General features: G+C 52.9%; 1 protein-coding gene across 2 annotated transcripts in view; it reads right to left on the bottom strand.

The window, feature by feature from the left end:
- Positions 1-19,448, bottom strand: part of CSNK1G2 (casein kinase 1 gamma 2) — a 41,209-nt gene that overhangs the window by 13,383 nt on the left and 8,378 nt on the right. For both annotated transcript variants that reach the window (XM_066336496.1, XM_066336495.1), the window contains exon 2: positions 1,432-1,928. In XM_066336496.1, the coding sequence (XP_066192593.1) occupies positions 1,432-1,618 (187 nt within the window). In that variant the 5' untranslated portion in view covers positions 1,619-1,928. The remainder of the gene's footprint in view (positions 1-1,431; positions 1,929-19,448) is intronic.

Genomic DNA, 19,448 nt, shown 5'->3' with positions numbered 1-19,448 from the left:
GGATCCAGCTCACCCAGAAACACGGATCCACTATGCAGTGCAAGCAAGGAAAAGGAGGTGCAAAGACACAAGTGGACCCTGCACAGCTCAGGGCTCTCTGTCAGGGAGGCACTGGCAGCAGGATTGTCCAGATCCACCCGGGGAACTGAAAGGAGCAGCTGGTGTGGCAAAATCCCCCAGCACCTCTCCTTCCACAAACCCTGGGTCTGGAGGAAGGCTCAGAGCTCCTCATGACACCAGGAGAGACAGCTGAACATGAGAACTGCTTGGCTGGATTTTAACCAGAGCATTTCTCCAGCTGGGCAATTACGCGGCGATCCCGGCGGGAAGCGCAGGGTGAGCCTGGCACCAGCCAGTCTGTCACACCGGGAAGAGCTGGCATTAACTCCCCACACAGGGAGGTGGGAGCTGACCCCACCCGAGCCAGGGCTGCCGTGGCTCCTCCCCGGGCCCATGGTCAGGTTTAGCTCAGAGCTTGGTTTGAGAAGGCACTGCTTAAAATATCATGGAGCAACAAGGTCTGTGGCTGTCACAGGCTCTGCCCCTCTTCCCAGAGCACAAGCCCCTTCCCAAAGCACTCACAGCCAAGGACAGCAGTACAGCTGGCAGGGACTCCACCCACATGTCCACTGTGTCTTCCTGGAGACATCCAGATTGCACCGCTGGGCCCTGCCAGACCACTCCCAGCTGCCTGATGCCAAGCAAAGGGTTAACAGCTTGCTGAAGGTCTGCAGGGACATTCCCAGTCCTGAGAGAGGAGCAACCTCCCTACCCTCCAAACAGGAGTTTGCTTGAGGAGTTTCCTGATAAACTTGGTTCAAAATAGAAAGTGACCCTGGAATAATGCTTGTGTTTTATTCCTCCCTTTCTCTGTCCTGCATATAATTTCAGGAGTGTCTCTCAAAAAACCAGTTTGAACAACTGAAGAATTTACCCAGGATAAAACACGGATTCCCCATCCTAGATATTTGTCCCAGCAGAGTGAACACCCCTCAAGCACCCATGCTCCATCCCCTGTCCCAAGGCAGGGCAGGAGGACAGCACCTGGAGCACAAGTGGGGTGAGATTTGCTGAGCACACAGTGGCATCTCCTGAATCATTCCTCACACAGTGTTCCTGGATTTAAAGGACACTCAGATCTCCACGGCCACCACCACTTACAGCAGACAGACCCAGAGAGTGACAGGCATGGGGAGGAGATGGGAAACACCTCTGCAATCAGTCCTTCGGGCTGGGATGGGCCTTGGTAGATCAAGCACAGTGTGAAAGGATGAAGGAAGTGGAACCTCTGTGACAGAACAAGGGCTACCTGCAAGGGGCAACGTGGGCTTGTCAGTGCCCATGGCCACAGCCTGTGCCACTGCAGCAGGAGGATGCCAGGGCAATCCCAGCACAAGTGGGTACAGCGAGGACAAAGATGACCCTTCTCACCTAGACGGAGCTCCCCGAAATTGCCGCATCCAATCTTCTTGCCGACACGGAAGTTGGGACCCACCATTAAGACTCCCGAGTTGGTTCCAGCACCACGGCCTCCATGACCACTCCTTCCTCCACCTGTCTTGGACATCCTTTTACCTTCCTCCAGCTCCCCTTTCCCTCCTCTCTTATCAAAATCCATAAGTTTGTGATACCCCGGCCTCTCCACGGTTACGCTGCTGCCATACAAATCCCAGAGCTGCCGAAAATGGAAGGGTGAGGAGGAAAGAAGCAGGGCTCCTCTTGGTTAATACACCATCCCGGTGAGCGGTGGGAGGGCGGGGTCTGGAGAAGGAGGGGTAAGAGGCCGTCCACGGGTGCTGGGCTACTGAAATGTTAGTGCTTCCCAAGGTCCCGCCGGGACTGTCATCATCGCTGGTCACAGGGAGTTCTTTGGTGGAGAGAACATCCTGCAGACAGGGTCCTCCCAGCACAGCTCCTCGCTCTCCCAGCTGTGGAAAGGAGAGGGAGAAAATCAGTAAGAGGAGGCAGAGGACAACAGAAGGTTGTGGACTCTGGGTTCCTGCTCCTGGCTTTGCAGAGCCCCTCCAGCATCGTCCCTGCAGACAGATAATTCCTACAGCAATGACAGTGCCACAGTTGAAGGGTGGGAGAAGCTGGGATAAAGATCAGGTCCCAGAGTGCCCCATGCCTGAGATGCTGGTTTAAATAAACAAACAACTGAATTTTAAAAAGCCTTGGTCAGCTGGAGGTGAAATGGTCGATGAGTGTCTCCATGTTGAAGCCAGCCAAGAGTGACGTGGGGACAAAACTGTCCCCACGGGGAAGGGCTGCTGGCAGCTTCTGGAGCCATTCAGAGGCACTAGCCAGGGACTCTGAGAGCCCCCAAGAGCAGAGACCAGTGGAGTTGGAGCACTTCCCACTCCAGCTGCAGCCTCCACTGTGGTGGGCCAGGATCCTGTGCCAGCAGCCCTGCCCAGGACACTTCTTGGGGAACAGCCACACTCAGGGTGCCCACCACAGCCCACGTGGGCTGGGGGAAAACACCCTCTTGGCAAACAGGAACTTACTAACATCCCACTGCCTCTTCCTCTGCTCTTATCAACCAACCTTGATTTAACTGCAAAGCTGGGAGTGAGGCCCCTTGGCTGCAGCCTGGGCGAAGGCTGTGACACTCACCAGAGAAAATGATGCTCGTGGGAGCTGCTTTGCTCAGGGGTGCAGCACCTTGCCTCGTGTGCTCCCAGTGAGGCTGCTGGAAAGCCCTGTGCTGCTGGTGGGGTTATCTGGGTTCCCCTCTGCTCCCACAGACAAGCAAGAATCAGCTCAGCCCCCTGAACCAGGGAGTTGCTTCCTGTGGGCACAGCCCTGCTCATGGCAGGGGCTGGATGAGGTGACTTTTAAAGGTCCCTCCAACCCAAACTACTCCATAATTCCATGACTCTGGCTCCACACACATCCCTGTGCAGCTGCCTGTCCTCACATGGGTACAACAGCCCGACATCAAGGCCAAACCAACCCCTTGCTTCCTACTGGACACAAGACTGGGATGAAAAGAACCACTGACCTGCTCTGTGCTCAAGGAACCGGGTGCCCAAGAGGGAACTGTGCTCTCCCTCCCTGCAGCATTCCACCAGAGTGGGACACCCCTGCACTGGGGGAAGGTTAGGCTGGGTCCCTCCTCACAGGGATGCCAGCGTGGGAGGCAGGAAAGACAGGCAAAAAGCTAAACACGGACATACAGGGTCAGGCAGGATCTGGGCACACACTGGGAGAGCACATGAGAGACTCAAACCTCCATTTCCCCACTGCTCTGGTTTTGCTTCCAGATTGACCCTTGCCAACCTCCTACCTCTCCCTCACTGTCCCCTCAACCCCACCTCCCTCTGCTCCTCTCCAGGCCCCTGTGACACCACTGAAAGCCTCCCAGGAGCCCCCAGTGCTGCAGACTCCTGCTGACCCTGTGGGTTATCCAAGCAAACCCCCCCTCCAGCGCTCAGCTCCAGGAAATGAACACACTGCGAGCTCTGACGCTTGGCCAAACCCTGTAAAACTTTTTATTGGCTCTCAATAGCTATTAATAACAAAAAAAAAAAAAAAAAAAAAAAAGCTTCTTGTGCTCAAGGGTGCACAGAGGGAAATGTGGGAGCTCTAAGAGCACCCCAGGGAAAAAGACACCAAAGCCAGAGCTCAGCAGGAGGAAGGGCTGGCCATATAAGGGTCCAGGGGCAGAATAGCCCCTGAGGCAGCCCCCTAGGGCTGTCCTGCTCCCAGCCCCCTCCTGACACCGAATCCTCACTCTCCACAGCATCCTGGCACACTGCCACTGCTCTCCAGGAGGAACCAGAGCTGCTCCAAAGGCACACAGTGCTGAGGTCCCACTTGTGGAACCTGCCTGCTCAAGCACAGCTGAATAGGCTTTCATGCATCATGGGAGCCTCCTCCTGCCCCCACAGGCTCCAGCCTCCATCCAACACTTCTGGAACATCCCTAGAGCACAGCAGCCTGGCCCTCCGAGGCCACCCCCAGCACACCAACAACCGGGGACCTTTCTGCTGCACCCAGCACACGTCAGCCGAGGGAAACTGAGGTACAGGGAGCCTTCCAGCTCTCCCAAAGGTGGGCAGCCAGGGGCTGGCTTCTGCCCCGATGCTCCCTTCCCCCAGCAGCATGTCCGTGCCAGCAGGAAGCGGGGTGGGAGCGGCAGGAGCAGGGCTTCCCTGCGCTTTGTTCTGCCCCAGCGCCGAGCGCGCACGGCCCACACGTGACATCCTGCTCATTCTTCGCTCCCCCGATCATTTCCGCTCTGGGTTCAGCACATGGCGCTGCCCTCCCGACCTCCTCATGCTTCTCCCACCTCCACGGGACACTGGGAGCCATTCCCCCACGGCCTCCCAGCCCCCGGAGCAGGCAGCTCTGCCTGACGTTTTGGGAGCTGCTTTCCCCGGACGCGGTTCCAGCCGCACGCTGGGAAAGGGGAGCAGCCGGCGATGCACAGGCCCTGCTACTCCATAACCTGTTTTCATTCTGAATCAGACCTTTATGCTCAGTCCCAGGGGATTCCAGGCTCAGACTGTTTGCACAGAGTCAGGCAGCCGACAGCCAGAGCAGAGGGAGCTCCAGCCCTGGCGCTTGGGATTATTTTCTTTGAAGAGTTATGGGCCAGCCTCTCTGCAAGGGAATTTCAGACAATGAAGTGAGACAGAAGGGAAAAATTAAATCCTGTTTCCTGTGAGCACAGAGAGACTATGCTACCTTCGCCCAGCCCAGACAAACGCAGGGAGCAGCACAGCACAACTCTGGTCCTGCCTGCAGAGCCTCAGGAGCAGCCCTCCTGGAGGGGGCCCAGCTCCAAACCCCAATTTCAGGCATCTGGGCCAGATTCACACCCATGAGGCCACAGCCCAGCCCCCCGTGCTGGGACTGCCATGCTGCAATTCCCCCTTTCCCAAGCCAGGCGGTCAGAGCAGCAGGAAGTCTGGGAACCGCATCCGTGTGAGTCAGGGCAAGGGATGCTCCTTCACACTCTGCCCACCAGCCTCCCTCATGGATGAGCCAAGGGCTGGGCAGAATTTATCTTCTCACCTCAGGAGTGCCAAGGAGACACAGTGGCTCCCTGGACCTCAGGACAAAAGCAGGACCCACCTCTGTGCAGTGTCAGTGACTGCTCAGGTTTTCCACTCTGTGCCATAAAGGGATCACTGGCCTTTAAAATTGAGAACAACCTAATTAGAAACAGAAACTTTTGGTAAAATCCCAGGACTCCCACAGCTCTGAAGCTAAAAAACCCCTGTGTTTGTTAAAACACAGCAGCCTTTGGACAGGCAACAAGAACCCAGACCTGACCCATCCTCCCCAGGCAACAACACCATGGGGGAAGATTCCTTGGATAAAACTGATGTCACATCGTTCCATTTTGCACAGGAATCCTCTCCCAAAAGGTCACAGTGAGGCAAGCAGCCTCAGGAAAGCACCTTCTAGGCTGGATTTTTTGGCCTGGAATCAAATCTGATGCAAGATGAGACTAAGAAAACTTGTTTCTCTCTTTGTGAGGAAGTGGGATAAATAAGGGGAAAAAAATGAATTGGCTTGAAGTTAGGGAGAAGAAATTCCAAAGCAAGCTGTAGTCTTAAAGCAAATAAGCAGTACCCTGTGCTGTTTGCAGTGCCAGTACCCCAAACCAGGGATCCTGGAAAGGAAACAAACTGCAGGCAAGTGCAAGTGCCTCAGCACCCCCAAAACAGAACCTTAGAAGCACTGAAAGTGCCATAAAAAGGGGGCAAGCCCACACACCCTCTGATTCCCAAGAGGGACTTCATAGTGCTTTTGTTAAAATACTGGGTCCTTTTTCTTTGCCATCTGGTTTTAAGCAGGTCAGAGCTGCTCCAGTCACATTTACAAGCTTTTCCCTGCAGACGTAAGGGTGAGAAAAGGGGAATTGGGGTTGGGGGGAGTTGTTTTTTTTTTTCCTTAAAAGAAAAGCTGCAGCTCTAGTGCTACCCCTTGTCTCTGTGACTTGGACCAAAATATCAAGGCTCGGGAAGTTCCTGCCCACATTTGCAAGTATAAGATGCTGAGGAGTTGTATTTTTAAGAATTTCTTTCCTGTAGAATGAAACCCCGTGGCTGCCGAGAAGGCACTTGTACAAACCATCTGGGGCACATTGTTCTCAGCCCTTTATATGAACACACACACCGTGTTCCTGCCCAAAAGAGGTTACAGCTAAACGGGGCAACACAAAAGAGGGGAGGAAGAGGAAAAAAATAGAGGCCTGGAGCAGGGAAGTAGCTGGTGAAGGTCAGGGAGCAGGTCCATGGTGCTGCTTGGAACAGGGCCCAGGTGTCCTGGAGCAGCCGGCATCCCCAGGTGCTGCTCCCTGAGCCCTACCAGCCTTTGGGATGGCTCTTGGAGCTGGGTTCCCCATGTACTGAGCTCTGTGAGCAGAAGGGAAACACAGCTGCATCCAGATGAAAGAAAAAAGGAAAGCTTCTTGAGAACACAAAGAGAAAAGCCCTTGACACTCTGCAGCTCCAAGTACAGATCACTGCCAATTAAAGGCTAAAAATAATCACAAATACCCCGATGTCCCAAAGGATGACCCATCAGCTGGCTCCCAGCACAAAAATCCAGACCAAAAAGCAACCAGTGGCCTTACACAACTGAAACCAAATCCCAATAAATTCTAAAAGTTGAAGAAGCTGAGCTTACAGGAGGATCAAAAGTCTTAAAACAAAGCAGTCTTTAAACATCTTTAAGAGCGAGTTACAGACGGTCCCAAATGATGTCTGCAAGGGTTTGTAGTTAAACACATGTTCCAGCCTGCAGAGCTGCAGCCAGCCCTGCTCGTGATGGAGCAGGGAAAGCTGTGCCACCACACAGAGCTCTCCCAAAACAGCAGGTCAGGGAAAGCTTCACCAGCCTTCCCACGGGAGCCCTGCAGTGGTACAGCCAAGCAGGATGCCAACTCACAAGGTTGGGTCACATCGAGTTTCTCATCCATCCTAGTCCCAAATCTCTCTCTCCAGGGCTGATCTCCATCAGCCTGCATTTATGCTTGGGATTGTCAGAGCCCATGGCAGGACCTTGCACTTGGCCTTGTTGAACTTCATGAGTTCAACACAATTCCACCTCTCCAGTCCCTGTGGATGCCCCATCCCTTCCCTCCAGCATGTGACTGCTGTACACAGGTCTGTGTCAGCAGCAAACTTGCTGAGGGTAACCTCAGTCTCACTGTCCATGTCACCAGCAGAGATGTAACAGCACTGGTCCCAGTACCAAGCCCTGAGGACACCACTTGTCACTGGTGTCCACTTAAGAGTGTGATCATCCAGCCAATTATCCACCAAGTGACCATCTAACAGGCTCCAGAGAGGTCTCCTGAGCTTCCTCCACCCTTGGACATGCACCTCTCCTCTGAGCTGGGCAAAGCAGCTGAACAGGCTGGAACTCAGATCCATGGGATGTGCTGTTTGGAGAAAACTCATCCTGAGCCCACAAGGAAGTTTCCTCCATGGGCTTGAGAGGCAGAGGGGCTGTGCAGCCCTGCCACCTTGGACCTCCACCAACGACAGCTCCAGTCACGGGAGACTGGCAAACCTACCAGGACAGCAGAACATTCCTTATGGCAAAGGAAGACTGGCTTGTTCTGGCCCCATTTCCTCTGGATCCCTCAAGAAACCAGGAGTTTCAGTGCTCTGAATGAGGAACTCCAGGAACTTCTTGGAGATGGAAGTTCTGGATGTGAGCATCTCACATGCAGAGCTCTGAGAGCTGTGCTCACCCTGTCGGGTTGGAGGACGGGCTACACCACTCTGGGGACAGCACCTGAGGAGCAGCTGGAGCAAGAGAGCAAGGGGTGAAGGGGCCTTTATCCAGCCCAGAAATTCCCTTAAAAACAAAGCAGTCCTGGAGGCAGCCACTCTCCTGGCAGTTTCTGCCAAGTGCAGCCACAAGAACATTATCCCTGGCCCAGCAGGTTGGGTTCAGAAGCGACGGCACCTCAGCCTCCTCCCCATCTCCAGCCTCCAGTGAGGCAGGAGCCAGCACAGCTCTGTTTACTCCACTTGCTCCTTTGTACGTCGGTGTTGGTGTCAGCACAACAGGAAGCTCTTGTTAAATAGTTTGTTACTGAACTGCTGATGTAGAGCCACCGGGGAACCCGGGCAGAACGTGCAGCGCGTTCCGAGAGCCAGGGGAGCCTCGCAGCTCAGCTCCAGGGATTTGAGAGCTCTTGGCTCTGCCACCCCTTCCCCGGTGATCTGGGAGTTTACTGAGTCCCTGGCCCTCCACAGTCTGCCTGTTACACTGGGATAACTTCCCTGCATCCGCCTCCTCCATTTGAGGTCCCTGGAGAGATGTCTGGCTCTTTTTCAGTTTCTGAACGGTGCTGAGAGCTCAGCAAATCCCCCCTTGCCTGCTTCAAGGCAGCTGCAGAGACAAGAACCCAGAACTGAAGGAACTGCCCCAGCAGATGGAAACAGCATCCTGTGAAACCCACCCACCCCAGCTGTGCTGCTGCTGCCCGCACACAGGCCAGGGAATACCCAATGGTCACAAATGCACTGCTGGGATCCTCAGAGCAGGCCCACAGCCAGCTGGTCCCATGGAGCAGCCCTCAGCCCACCTCCCTGACCCTGCTGCATCCCTCATCCCCAAACACCGACCGGCTCATCCATTCGGTGCCACCACGCTGAGTCATTGATGACACAGCACACACAGCTCTGTCACCATGGTCACTGCACCAGGAGTGTTTGAAGCATTGCTGGCTGGTCTCCCTCTCAGCAAAATAAAAAAAAAAAAATAAAATAAAATAAAAAAAAAAAAAAAAAAAAAAAAAAAGTGGGGTTTCACTTTGGCACCCCAGTATTTACTTCTTTAAGAAGTAAATAATAATTAAGAAATCTGCATGGGCAGTTTGTCCAAAACATGGTTTTTTCCATCCAAATTCTTTCTTGAAAAGAAGACAAGAATAAAGCCGAGGCTAATGTTTCTATCAGAATTTCTTCTGATGTTCAGAGAAAAAAAAAACCAAAACCCAGCAGAAACAACCAACCCACAAAAACCCTGAACTGTGGCAGCAAAGCTTTTAATCCAACATGATCCCAGCATCCTTGTTCCAAACCTCTCCTCCTTTCCTGGTTTCCCAGCTCTTTACTGAGAACACAGAGTGTCTGTGAGGAGAGAGGATCGCACCCAGCTCCCAGAGCAGTGGGCACAGGGCACTCCTGGCACCTCAGTGCCAGTGCCCTCAGGCCATGATCTGGCCCTCTCCTTGCATGGCCCCAGGGACAGACACAGCCAACAACGCTCCCAGCACCGGAATTAAAAACATAAATCCACTCTCAGAGCAAATAACCAGACACACCATCACCTCCAGCCACACTGGTAACAAACAGAACAGAACAGACAAACAAAAAATGACTTCAGCAAACAAGGCAGGAGTGTGCCTTGCATGAATGAGCCTGTCAGAAGTTACCATGTGCAGGTGCTGCCCTGCTCCCAGCCATCAGTCAGCCCCAACACCCCAGGGTTCCACCTAGGTATCCATCCATGGCTCTTAGCCACATCCATAAAAACATCCAAGGCACAAAACCAGAGGATGAAAAAAATTAATTTAAAAAAATAATAAAATATTTGGTTTTTTCCCTAGAGTTAAGCTGTACCATGAAGAAGATAGATTTTTCTTTCTGGCTTCCTCTCCAGCTCTCATGTCTATTAAACTTTTCTCTAAATTAGAAACGTTCTCTTGCTACTGCCTATTCCCTTCCCCAGGAGACTTCCGACACTGTGAACTCCGGTCAGCTCTAAACCTACAACAACTCAAGCTCCAAATTGTTTCAAAGTTATTTTCTCCCAGCCTCTGAACCCAAATATGGCTTTTTAATGGATTGCTGGAATTTTCAAATTTTTTTTTTTTTGTGCCACACCATTCCCCCTGTATAAACAAGGAGAGCAGAATTTCAACAAGGCAGCAGGGAAATGCTTCTGCTGAGGGGGGTCATACCTCCCACCTCAGAGTATCATCCACAAACAGATACTCACAACACACCCAGTAATGACTTGATCTCTAAAGGACACCAGGTGACACGCAAACCCACCAGGCTGCCTTAAAAGCAAAATCTCAGCTGTTCCTCAAATTCCAGCCCAACCTTCCCAGGCTCCTGCAGCCCATGAGCTGGGTGTGCCCACGGACCCAGAGCGAGCACAGTGTCCCCATGTGCAAGGGCTCCTACAGGGAGTGGAAGCAAAACTGTAACTGTTCTCCAAACACAACAGAATTTAAGAAGTCAAAGGTGGAGGTAAACCACCAGTAGCAGTTTTCAGTTTCCAGTAGAACCACAAGGCACCACTCAAGAGCTGGTGTGAATTCCCTATGCTGGTGGAATCCTAACCCAAAAAATTTCCTCCTCTTGAGATGAGCACAGAGGGGCTGCACAAGCCACGTGGCAGAACACCTCCGGAGAACTTCACCCCAAACTCTCACTGCTCACACCACAACTCAGGGTGGATGAGGAGAATCCCTGCCTGGCAGTGGCATGTGTGTGCACAAGTGTCAGCTTTCCAGCAGCAGGCCAGCAGGAGTCATTTTGCACCCAAAAATATCTGAGCAGGAACCAGGCCCCTCTTCAACCAACAGGAGTGGGACCGTTGGATGGACATTTGCCCCCTGCCCATATGAGCAGAAAGAAATCAATGTGCTTTGGACAGTCCAAATCCAGAACAACACAGACCTTCATGTTTTTGAAACCAGGCTGCACAGCAAGAACACTTCTAAATCTCCTAGCAGCCACAAAAAAAAAAAAAAAAAAAAAAAAAAAAAAAAAGTCTTCATGAAGCATCTCCACTCCGATGAGCTGCCAATTCATTCCCAGCCCAATGCACAATTTCACTCCTTTCCCTGGATCCTCATCCAAAGTAGCTACACCTGGATGGAAAATATTAAACTGTGCTCCACCAAGAAGCCAGAAATACCACGATGGAAATTTCAGCAGCAGCACAGGAACCAAGAAAAAGCTGAAAATACTTCTCTAGGAAAAATAATTACAGTAAATACACACACACTAAAATAAGATCATATCTGAAAACCAGCCTGGAAATAACAAACCCAGCCCAAGTAAGACAAACCCATTGATGAACCAAGTGCCCAAGAGAGTTGATTCACTCTTCTGGGTTCATCAGGCACAAATTTAAACTTCCAGCTGTAGAATTCATAACCAGAAAACACACCGAGGCTCTACGAGAAATGACCTGAAAGGAAGTAGCTTTTTGGTTGACTTTTCAGACCCCACAAAAGTCTGCATTTTGATTTACACCTTTTCTGACATGACTGTACCCAAGGAAGCCCAAGGGCAGCTCTTTCCCAGTTCTTGGCCATGCCAATCTTGGGACCCATTCCCATGGTCCCCATGTGGGGTCCACTGCATGGAAACAGGAGGAACACCAAAGCACTGTGGGTGGTGGGAGTGCAAAACCCCCGGTTGTAGGGAGCAATTGATACCTGATTCCCACCTTCCCATCCAGCCCTGCCATGACATCTCTGGGATGTTACCATCACCTTCTGCTCCCATCCCTTCCCCATGACCAGCAACAGCCATCCTCGGGGTGCTGGGCCAGGAAAAGTTCTGGCATGGAGGTGGAAGATATCAAGATGAGCAAATGACCCAGCCCCAGCCCACTGCCCCATTTGTGCCAGTGTCACCGTGGTGTCCCTGCTCACATGGGACAATTTCTGTCTGGGGAACGGCAACTTGCTTTGCTCTTACCGTTAAGAGGAAGGGCACAGGTAGCAGGCAGGTAACCAGAGCAGGAAACCTCCTTCTGAACAACAAGGCACAGGTTTGCTTGCTGCCCGCACAGCAGCTCTGCAGAGTCTATCTCACCAGTTCAATGCAGAAAAAGCCAGTTAGGATGTCAAACTGGTTTCAGTTTTACTAAGCCGGAGTTTGTAGCACCGGAAGAAAGGAAGTTCACTACGGACAAAGCCGAGTATCTGGCTGGGAGACCTTAAAAGGACAGCAGAGTCCAGCTCCCAGGGCTTCGTTCCTTCCCATCTGCTCCGGCGTTTCCGTGGGATGCACACAGTCACCCTGGCCAAGATGTGACGTTTCTCTCGAGCCCCCGCTCGCCACGGCAGGAGCTGGATCCTCTCAGGGATTTTTCACACAGCCACTGACTCAACCCAGTGGTCTCGGCCCTCAGCCCCTCGCATGTGCTGGGTCTGGCAGCTCTGCCACGGGGTTTTCCAGTTAGATGAGACAATACACCTCCAATGCAGCAAGCTCCAGAGAGACACAGGATACTAAATCCATGCTGCTGCTGGAAAACTGAGCTGCAGAGAGGAACCAGCTGCCTTCCAAAAGTCCACAGCAGTTGGCCAGCAAAACTGTGTTAACCAGCCCCATGCCTTCTGCTTCTCCATCCACACATTTATGTTTACACTTTCCAACCAGTCCCATCCTGCCCAGTTCTTGCACAGATCCATTATCACAAGTGTGCTCATCTTGGGAAGGAGCCTGCAAAGGTTTCCTTTCTAGTCAAGACTCAACACTGCTTTTAATCCACCCATGCCTAGAGCATCAAGCTCAAGACTGCTCTACCGACACCAAATCTGAGAGGTTTCAGAGCAGAACAACCCAGGCAGATGTGACTGACACCCCGGGAAAGGGCAGGTCCCCAGTGCTCACCTCCTGCAAGACCTGAGCTTTGCTTTCACACTTGGTAACTCTCTGCAAAACAGGCTTTGCCTGCAAGCAGGTGTCCAAAGCACTGCCTGTATCCCAAACCACTGAGTCACGCCTCGGTGTGTGTGCACCCTGGGAACCAGAGAAGCCCAAGGAGAGCTGCTGAGTACAGACTACAGAGCCCACAGCACCTTCAGGGCAGGCAGCCCTATCTCACACATGAACCTCTGCCACCGGATGCTGTGTGGCTCAGATACCCTTTTACTTCCCTGGGAGGTCGAACAAGGACAGACCCAAGTGCTTGCCTGTCCTGCAGGACCATGGGGATCCGGCCCAAGGGCAGCTGGCTGATGAGGAATGGGAGCTGCATGAGCACAGCTGGAACAGGCATTGCTGAGTCTTCTCCATCCCCAGCTCCATGGAATTTCCTAGAGCAGATCTACCTTTGGATGCAGGTGGCAGCTCTAAGACTCCCCTGCAAAGCCTATCTGAGAAAGGTATGATTCCACATGGGTCACAAACACACAAATTCATCACTACCATAACCCTCGTTGCCAGTCTGGCCATGACAGTTGCTGTGCTGGGCCACAAGAACCAGGCAAGAAAGTTCAGGTGTCAGGTTTCTGAGCAGGCAAGTTCCCCTTCCACCTCCTCCCCTACCCAGAGCTCACATCCTGCTTCGCAGTCACCAGGCAGTGGGGAAAAAACAGGCTTCTAGACAAATAGATAATTTTCACCCAGCTGCTGGGAACAACAGCTTCCATTTCCATCTGAGGCTGGAACACCTCCTCCTGCGCTGCTGTAGCCTGAAATAAGGTTAAGACCATCTTTACCAGCATGCCACTTCCCCAGCCTTGTCCCTGAATACTCTCACGCCCTCAAAAGCCAACACTTTTCATAAAAACAAGATGAAGTGCTGCTCGCCTTTCTCTTGATAAGGGATCTTAATGCACTTCCGGCAGCACGCCTGGGAATGGATGTGGAAGAAGAGCTGCCATCAGCTTCCCAGGGAGAACAGGGGAAGGCTCTCTCCCCACCTCCACTGCAGCCTGAGACGTGCTGCACCTTTCCTTTGCAGCCACGGCCACGGAGCTGAGAGCTGCCCTGGCTCTGGAGAGCCCCAGGCACGTGCCCAGCTGAAGGACAAGGCTTAGGGACAACCTGCTGCAAGAGGATTTACAGCACGCCCAGAGAACAGCAGGTACAAAGGCAGGCAGCAGCAGGAGGAAACATCAGAGGAACATGCCTCTGGCTCAGAATGGCCCAGCAAAGCAGAGAGGGGAACGCTGCAGCAGTTCTGAGGCCACAATGTGCCCATCCAAGCTGAGGCTGCTTGCTCAGCATCTCCTGAAGCCAGTGGGCACAGGGACCCACGGAGAACAGCACAGAGCTGGCACTGCCGACACACCTCACCAGGGCAGGAGGGGCAGCTGTCTTGGCAAGTGGCCATCCACTTCTCAACACGCTGGGATCCAGGCCACTCTACACTCATTGTTGGTAAACTTCAGGGTCATCTCTCCCTCCACTGAATTTTCAGTAATACACAAGAGCACACACATGCATTTAAACATTAGTGCCAAGTCAGAGGGTTGAAACAGCGAACTACCAGAGATCTCCAAATCCCACTCCATTAAATTAGTTCTTCCCACCAAAGCAGGGAGGTGGGAAGGCATCCTGCTCATCCTGTCCTGGGACAGCCCAAACATCACCCCAGGGCCAATCCACCACAAAGCCTCATCACACACACAGTGCTGTGTGTATGGGGCCATTGCTTCCCTCCATGCACTGAAAGCAGAGCAGGGTCCACACTGTCCACTACAGCCCACTGAGAAGGCCCACAGCAAAAACTTCCTCCTTTATGCAACCACAGGCCCCTGAGGACAGAAACAGAGGCAGGACATGACAGCAGGCATTCTCACAGGTGAGAATGCTCCAGGAGAGGCTGCAGTGCCATTGTCACCCCTTGCCACAAGCTACAGAGTGAGTCACCACCTGTGGCTGGCAACCCTGGACTCTCAGCCATCAGTGCCGCCAGCGCATGACAAAACAGCTCCCTGCTGACATAGCTTTAGCAACTCCTTTATCAATTCCCACGCATGGGAAAGCTGAGAGCAGCTCTCAGACAGTGAGGAAGGGGACCCCCTGCAGCCCACAACGCACTCAGTTATGGCCTTCTCTGTCCCACGGGACTCCCTGGAGAAGCACTGCTCCCTCCAGCCAGCCCTGCCTCCCACCCACCCTCTCCTCTGGGAGCCACCTCACTAGTGTCGTGGCCATCTCTGGAGAGGGACACTGCCCACGGGATGATCCAACCTCATCACAGCAGGATGAGGCTCCAGAGGCATTTTGGTGCACATGAGTCAGAGGGTCTGAGCACATGGTGGGGTGGGATGTCCCCCTACACACCGTGGGAGAGTTCCTCGTGGGACAGCTCTGCTTCCAGAGCGTGAACCCTGCTGGCATCCCACGGGCCAGGAGCAGCAGCAGGGAGGGATGATGGGGCCACCCAAGTGCTGTCTCACAGGGAGTGCTGTCAGCTGGTGGGAGACGTGCAAGGGCACAGGAAGAACACGAGAATTCCATTCAAGGATGTCCTCAGAGATCCCACAGCCTCAAATCCATATGTGCTCCTTCAGCATTGCAAAGGATCAGTGGAAAGCAGGGCAAGGGGATCAACATTTGTTCTCCAAAGGATAAGAGAGGTTTCCCAACACCTCTGCCATAACAAAAGCTAATTTCTGGATGCATGTGTCTCCCTTCCCTTCCTACTCCAAGCCCAAGTTGGGTCTGAAAATCTTTCATCCACCTGGAAGAGATTTCCTCCCCACAGAGGAACCTGACTGAAAACCAGCACAGGCACTCTCCTCCTCAAGGAGTGGGACACCACAGTTACACACTCAGAACTTTTTCCTCCCCACAGCGTTTGGACCAGCTCCTAAACAACCTCAGGAGCAGGAGACTGGGAACAGACTACTGCCCTCACTCACACCACAGGCCTCCCCACAGCACAAATGGCTGAACATCACTGAACAACCCAAGGTATCCCAGCTTGCTCCCAACTTCCAGGGTGCAGGAGATCAAAATTTAGCAGAAAATTAGAAGTGGTTCCATTTCCCTTCCCTGCAGCTTCTAATGAACATAGAATGATCAAAACCACTCCCTCCACTCTGTCTGCACGGCCTCCTCATTTGCAAGGCAAGGGAATCCCAACACAGGAGGTCAGACAAGGAATCTGAGGATACCATCAGCACACTGCACCAGCCTGACAATTTCTGTGCCAGGGACACAGGTGACGTTCACTCTTCTGGAAACCACCATCTCTGGAGGCCAGGACATCCCCGCTGCCCAAGCTGCTGCACAGCCACAGCAGACTGCCTTATCTGAACCACAGCTTTCCAAGCAGCCATGCATGAGAAAACCCCCTCTGCTCCAGGAGAGTCCAGGCCACCAGGGAGAACAGATGACATCAGGTGTGGACACTGCCATTGCAAATTCTTTACATGACACACCAGGTGGGACACCCCAGAAGAGACCCCATCCGCTCTCCTGTGTTGGCATCCACACCATATGGCTCTCGGGGTTGGACACACACGTCCTTCTCTCCCAGCAGGCTGGGAACCGATCCAAGCAGCAGCATTAGCCATCTTATCTTCCCAGTGTCCCTCATCACAGGCTCCAGGGGCTTTCCAGACCAATGCCTCCCCAGCTCTTACACTGCTCCTTGCAGCAGCTGGTTCAGAGTAGGTCTGGAAGTGTCATTAAAGAAGAGGGAACTGAGGCACAACACAGCCACATGTCACACAGAGATCAGTGGTAGAAGAGGCAGAAAAGCCCAGTCCCCGAAGGCTGCTGTGCCCTCTAAGTTCACGTGCAGGGATGGCAGCCTTGACCACAGGTGTCTTCTCCAGGCAGGGCAGTAACCTGGCTCAGGGCAGTAACCCAGCACAGCCCCAGCAGTGGGTCAGAGGCCTGACCTGGAGATTGCCAGATTGGTTTCAGATTTGTTTCCTGGTTCACATTTCCAGGAGATGAATAGAGCAGATGCCTACAGCCAGCAACTCCCTTCTCCTCCTGACCTGTGCCACCCCAGAGAACCATCACCTCTTAAGAGCTGCTGCCCTCCTGCCAGGGGATAGACGGACGCCACCCAGCTCTGCCACTCCAGGGCTGTCACCAACAGAGGTGTGAGAAAGGAAGGATGCCCAGTCCACCAGCTTGGGAGGGTGAGCTGTTGTGTACCACCCAGAGAACCAAGTGCAGAGGCACGGAGGCACTGGGGGCACTCACAGTGTATCTGAAAGCTCAGCCAGAAACTGCCATCCCTCAGTCCAGCAGCTCCAAGCAGCCCCGGTGAGGGGCTGGGAATTCTGGGTGGCAAAGCAACCAGCTCCTGACAGGAGAGCCAAAGCTCACTGGGTGGCTTTGAGAAACCAGAGAACCTGTCATCTTCATCAACACAGGTTGGATATGGGAAGAAATTTCTTCTTAAGAAGGGTTGTTAAACACTGCAAGGGGCTGTCAGGAAGATGGCGAAGTTGCCACCCCTGAAGGTGTTTAAGGCAAGACTAGACATGTCACTCAGTGCTCTGGGCTGAGTGACAACATGGGGATCAGTCAGGCTGGACTCCATCTTGGAGGTCTTTTCCAGCCTAAATGATTTTGGGATTCTGTGATCACTTCCCACAGGCAGGACCTGTGACACAGATTTGCCCAGTACCTCAAGCAGCAGGGCTCCTTCCCAGCCCTGCCTGGGACCAGGGGAGGACAAGAGGGAGAGACAACACACAGCACTGGAGGAATAAAACCCAGATTTCATCTCCCACCTCCAAGATAAGGGACAGCTACACATCCACAGGGAATGGGGCAAGTTGAGTACTCTGGAAAGGGGTTTTTAATGAGACACACACACACACCAGCTACAGTTTAAAGGGGGAAACAGACCCACAAAGACTCCAACTCAGCGGATTCGGAACAATTCCAGCCCGGCTGCCAAAGGCCTGAGCACTGTGATGGCAGAGCTGTGTGTGCCAGCAGGGTTCCCTGCTCCTCAGCCATCTGGGGACTGTCACTCTGCACAGATCTGCTTGGCCTCCTGTCATGTGTAGCACTCCCAACCCCTTTTCTGTCAGCAGGATCTGAGTTGGCAGAAACACTTTTAATTGTAGGATTTTTTTTTTTCCCTTAACCCATATCCTCTTGACAGAACCAGGTTAGGAAGCAGCTGCACTGGCAGATCTGGGATGGCCTTTTGTGAGGCAAGGCAGGGGAAAAAAGGGGTGCCTGGATCCAGTTATCTCTGCAATCACCAGAGCACAGTTTATCACAACTTGCCCACCTCTCCTAAGGTGGAAAGGGGGAGCACCACCAGCTCAGCTCTGTCCTAGCCCAGTCCCTTTGCTCCAGAGCAGGTCCTTTGTCCTGGAGAGTCCTGGAGCAGGGTAGGTGGAAGGGATGTCATTCCCACTGGTGACAAGGGCTGTTTCCATTTCTGGGTGTCAGAGCTGCAGCTCTGCCAAGCTGAGCTGTCCCACATTTTCCCCTCTGCTTTCTTCTCGAGGCTGCTCTGAGCCCCACACATTTCCCCTCAAACGACTGCCAAACCATACAAATTTGGGGGGGACAAGAGGGGGAGGGAAAAGTAAGCATCCAGTGGGGCTAACTGGGAAACCTCTCCCCAAATAACTGTCAAATTCTGTGTGCTGAGATGCCAGAACCACTTCCCTGCTGCAGAGCCACACAGGAGCTGACTCGCTGTTGCCCTGGCTCCCAGCTCTCCTCCCCAGCAGGGACAGCATTCCAGGGCCACAGGCAGGACCCACAGCCCAGACCATGAGGAGGAAAGAGTAGCACCATGCAATTAATCTTTCCTGCAGAATAACTGGGGCAGAGGGATGCTCTGTGGCATGACAACATCCATCAGCTTCTGTGCAAGAGTCAGCAGCATCTTCAGGGAAGCAGCAAGCGATCCACGAGGCGTTCATCTTCCCACCCCCTCTATTACAGGACCAGCAGCACCTCAATCCATTACAGTTTTCCTTGCAACCTCTCAAAGGTATCGAAGCGACCTGCTTATTTCACAGATGGGCATGGAAGCATCTGTGATCTCAGAGAAAAAAGAGGATAGAGAACAGCAATTCCCAACTAACTGGAGAGAAGTGGGACAAATTCTAAGACCCAGCAAGCGGCCCAGTCTCCTGGCTTGTAGAGAGGGATAAGTTTCAAAACAGAGGGACCAGAGATCTACATCCCATTCCTAGTCACACCACAAGCTGTGCAGGATCTTTTCACTCCTCCATCCCTTACACAGAGGATCACTCTCACAACCCTTTATTAAGCACTGAGACTGCTTTGTGGATTAAGGATTTTGTCTAGTTTGCACCAACCTTCACATCAGACAGGCACATTCCAAAGGTTTTTTTCTCATCTTCCCTTGTCCCCCACCTGTGTGTATTTTGCAGGGGATGAGAAGGCCAGGACTGAAACAGGAAGAGCACAAGACTGGCTACAGCTGAAGAGGTGGTGCTGTGCACTGGGAAAGGAATCTTTCAAGGGGTTCATCCCAAAGACTCTCTCAAACAGGCACATCCAGCGCAACTTTGGTGGTTACTCCCTTCCCCTTACGTGTTTCTTTCAACCCTACGCAAAGGGCTTAATTTACAAAATCAGAAGGATCGTTCCAATGAAGGAACACATAGGATACACCCCCAGGAGGACCCATTTCATCTTGCTATTAATACCTGGAACACTATTTGCATGAACAGACTGTCCTCTCTCCCTCATTTCTGGGCTCTCACTTCTCTGGTTTGTCCCAGAAATCCCAGCCATCACACG

Source organism: Sylvia atricapilla, chromosome 26 (assembly GCF_009819655.1).
Source record: "Sylvia atricapilla isolate bSylAtr1 chromosome 26, bSylAtr1.pri, whole genome shotgun sequence".
Classification (NCBI taxonomy): domain Eukaryota; kingdom Metazoa; phylum Chordata; class Aves; order Passeriformes; family Sylviidae; genus Sylvia; species Sylvia atricapilla.
This window is presented reverse-complemented; position numbering and strand designations above follow the sequence as displayed.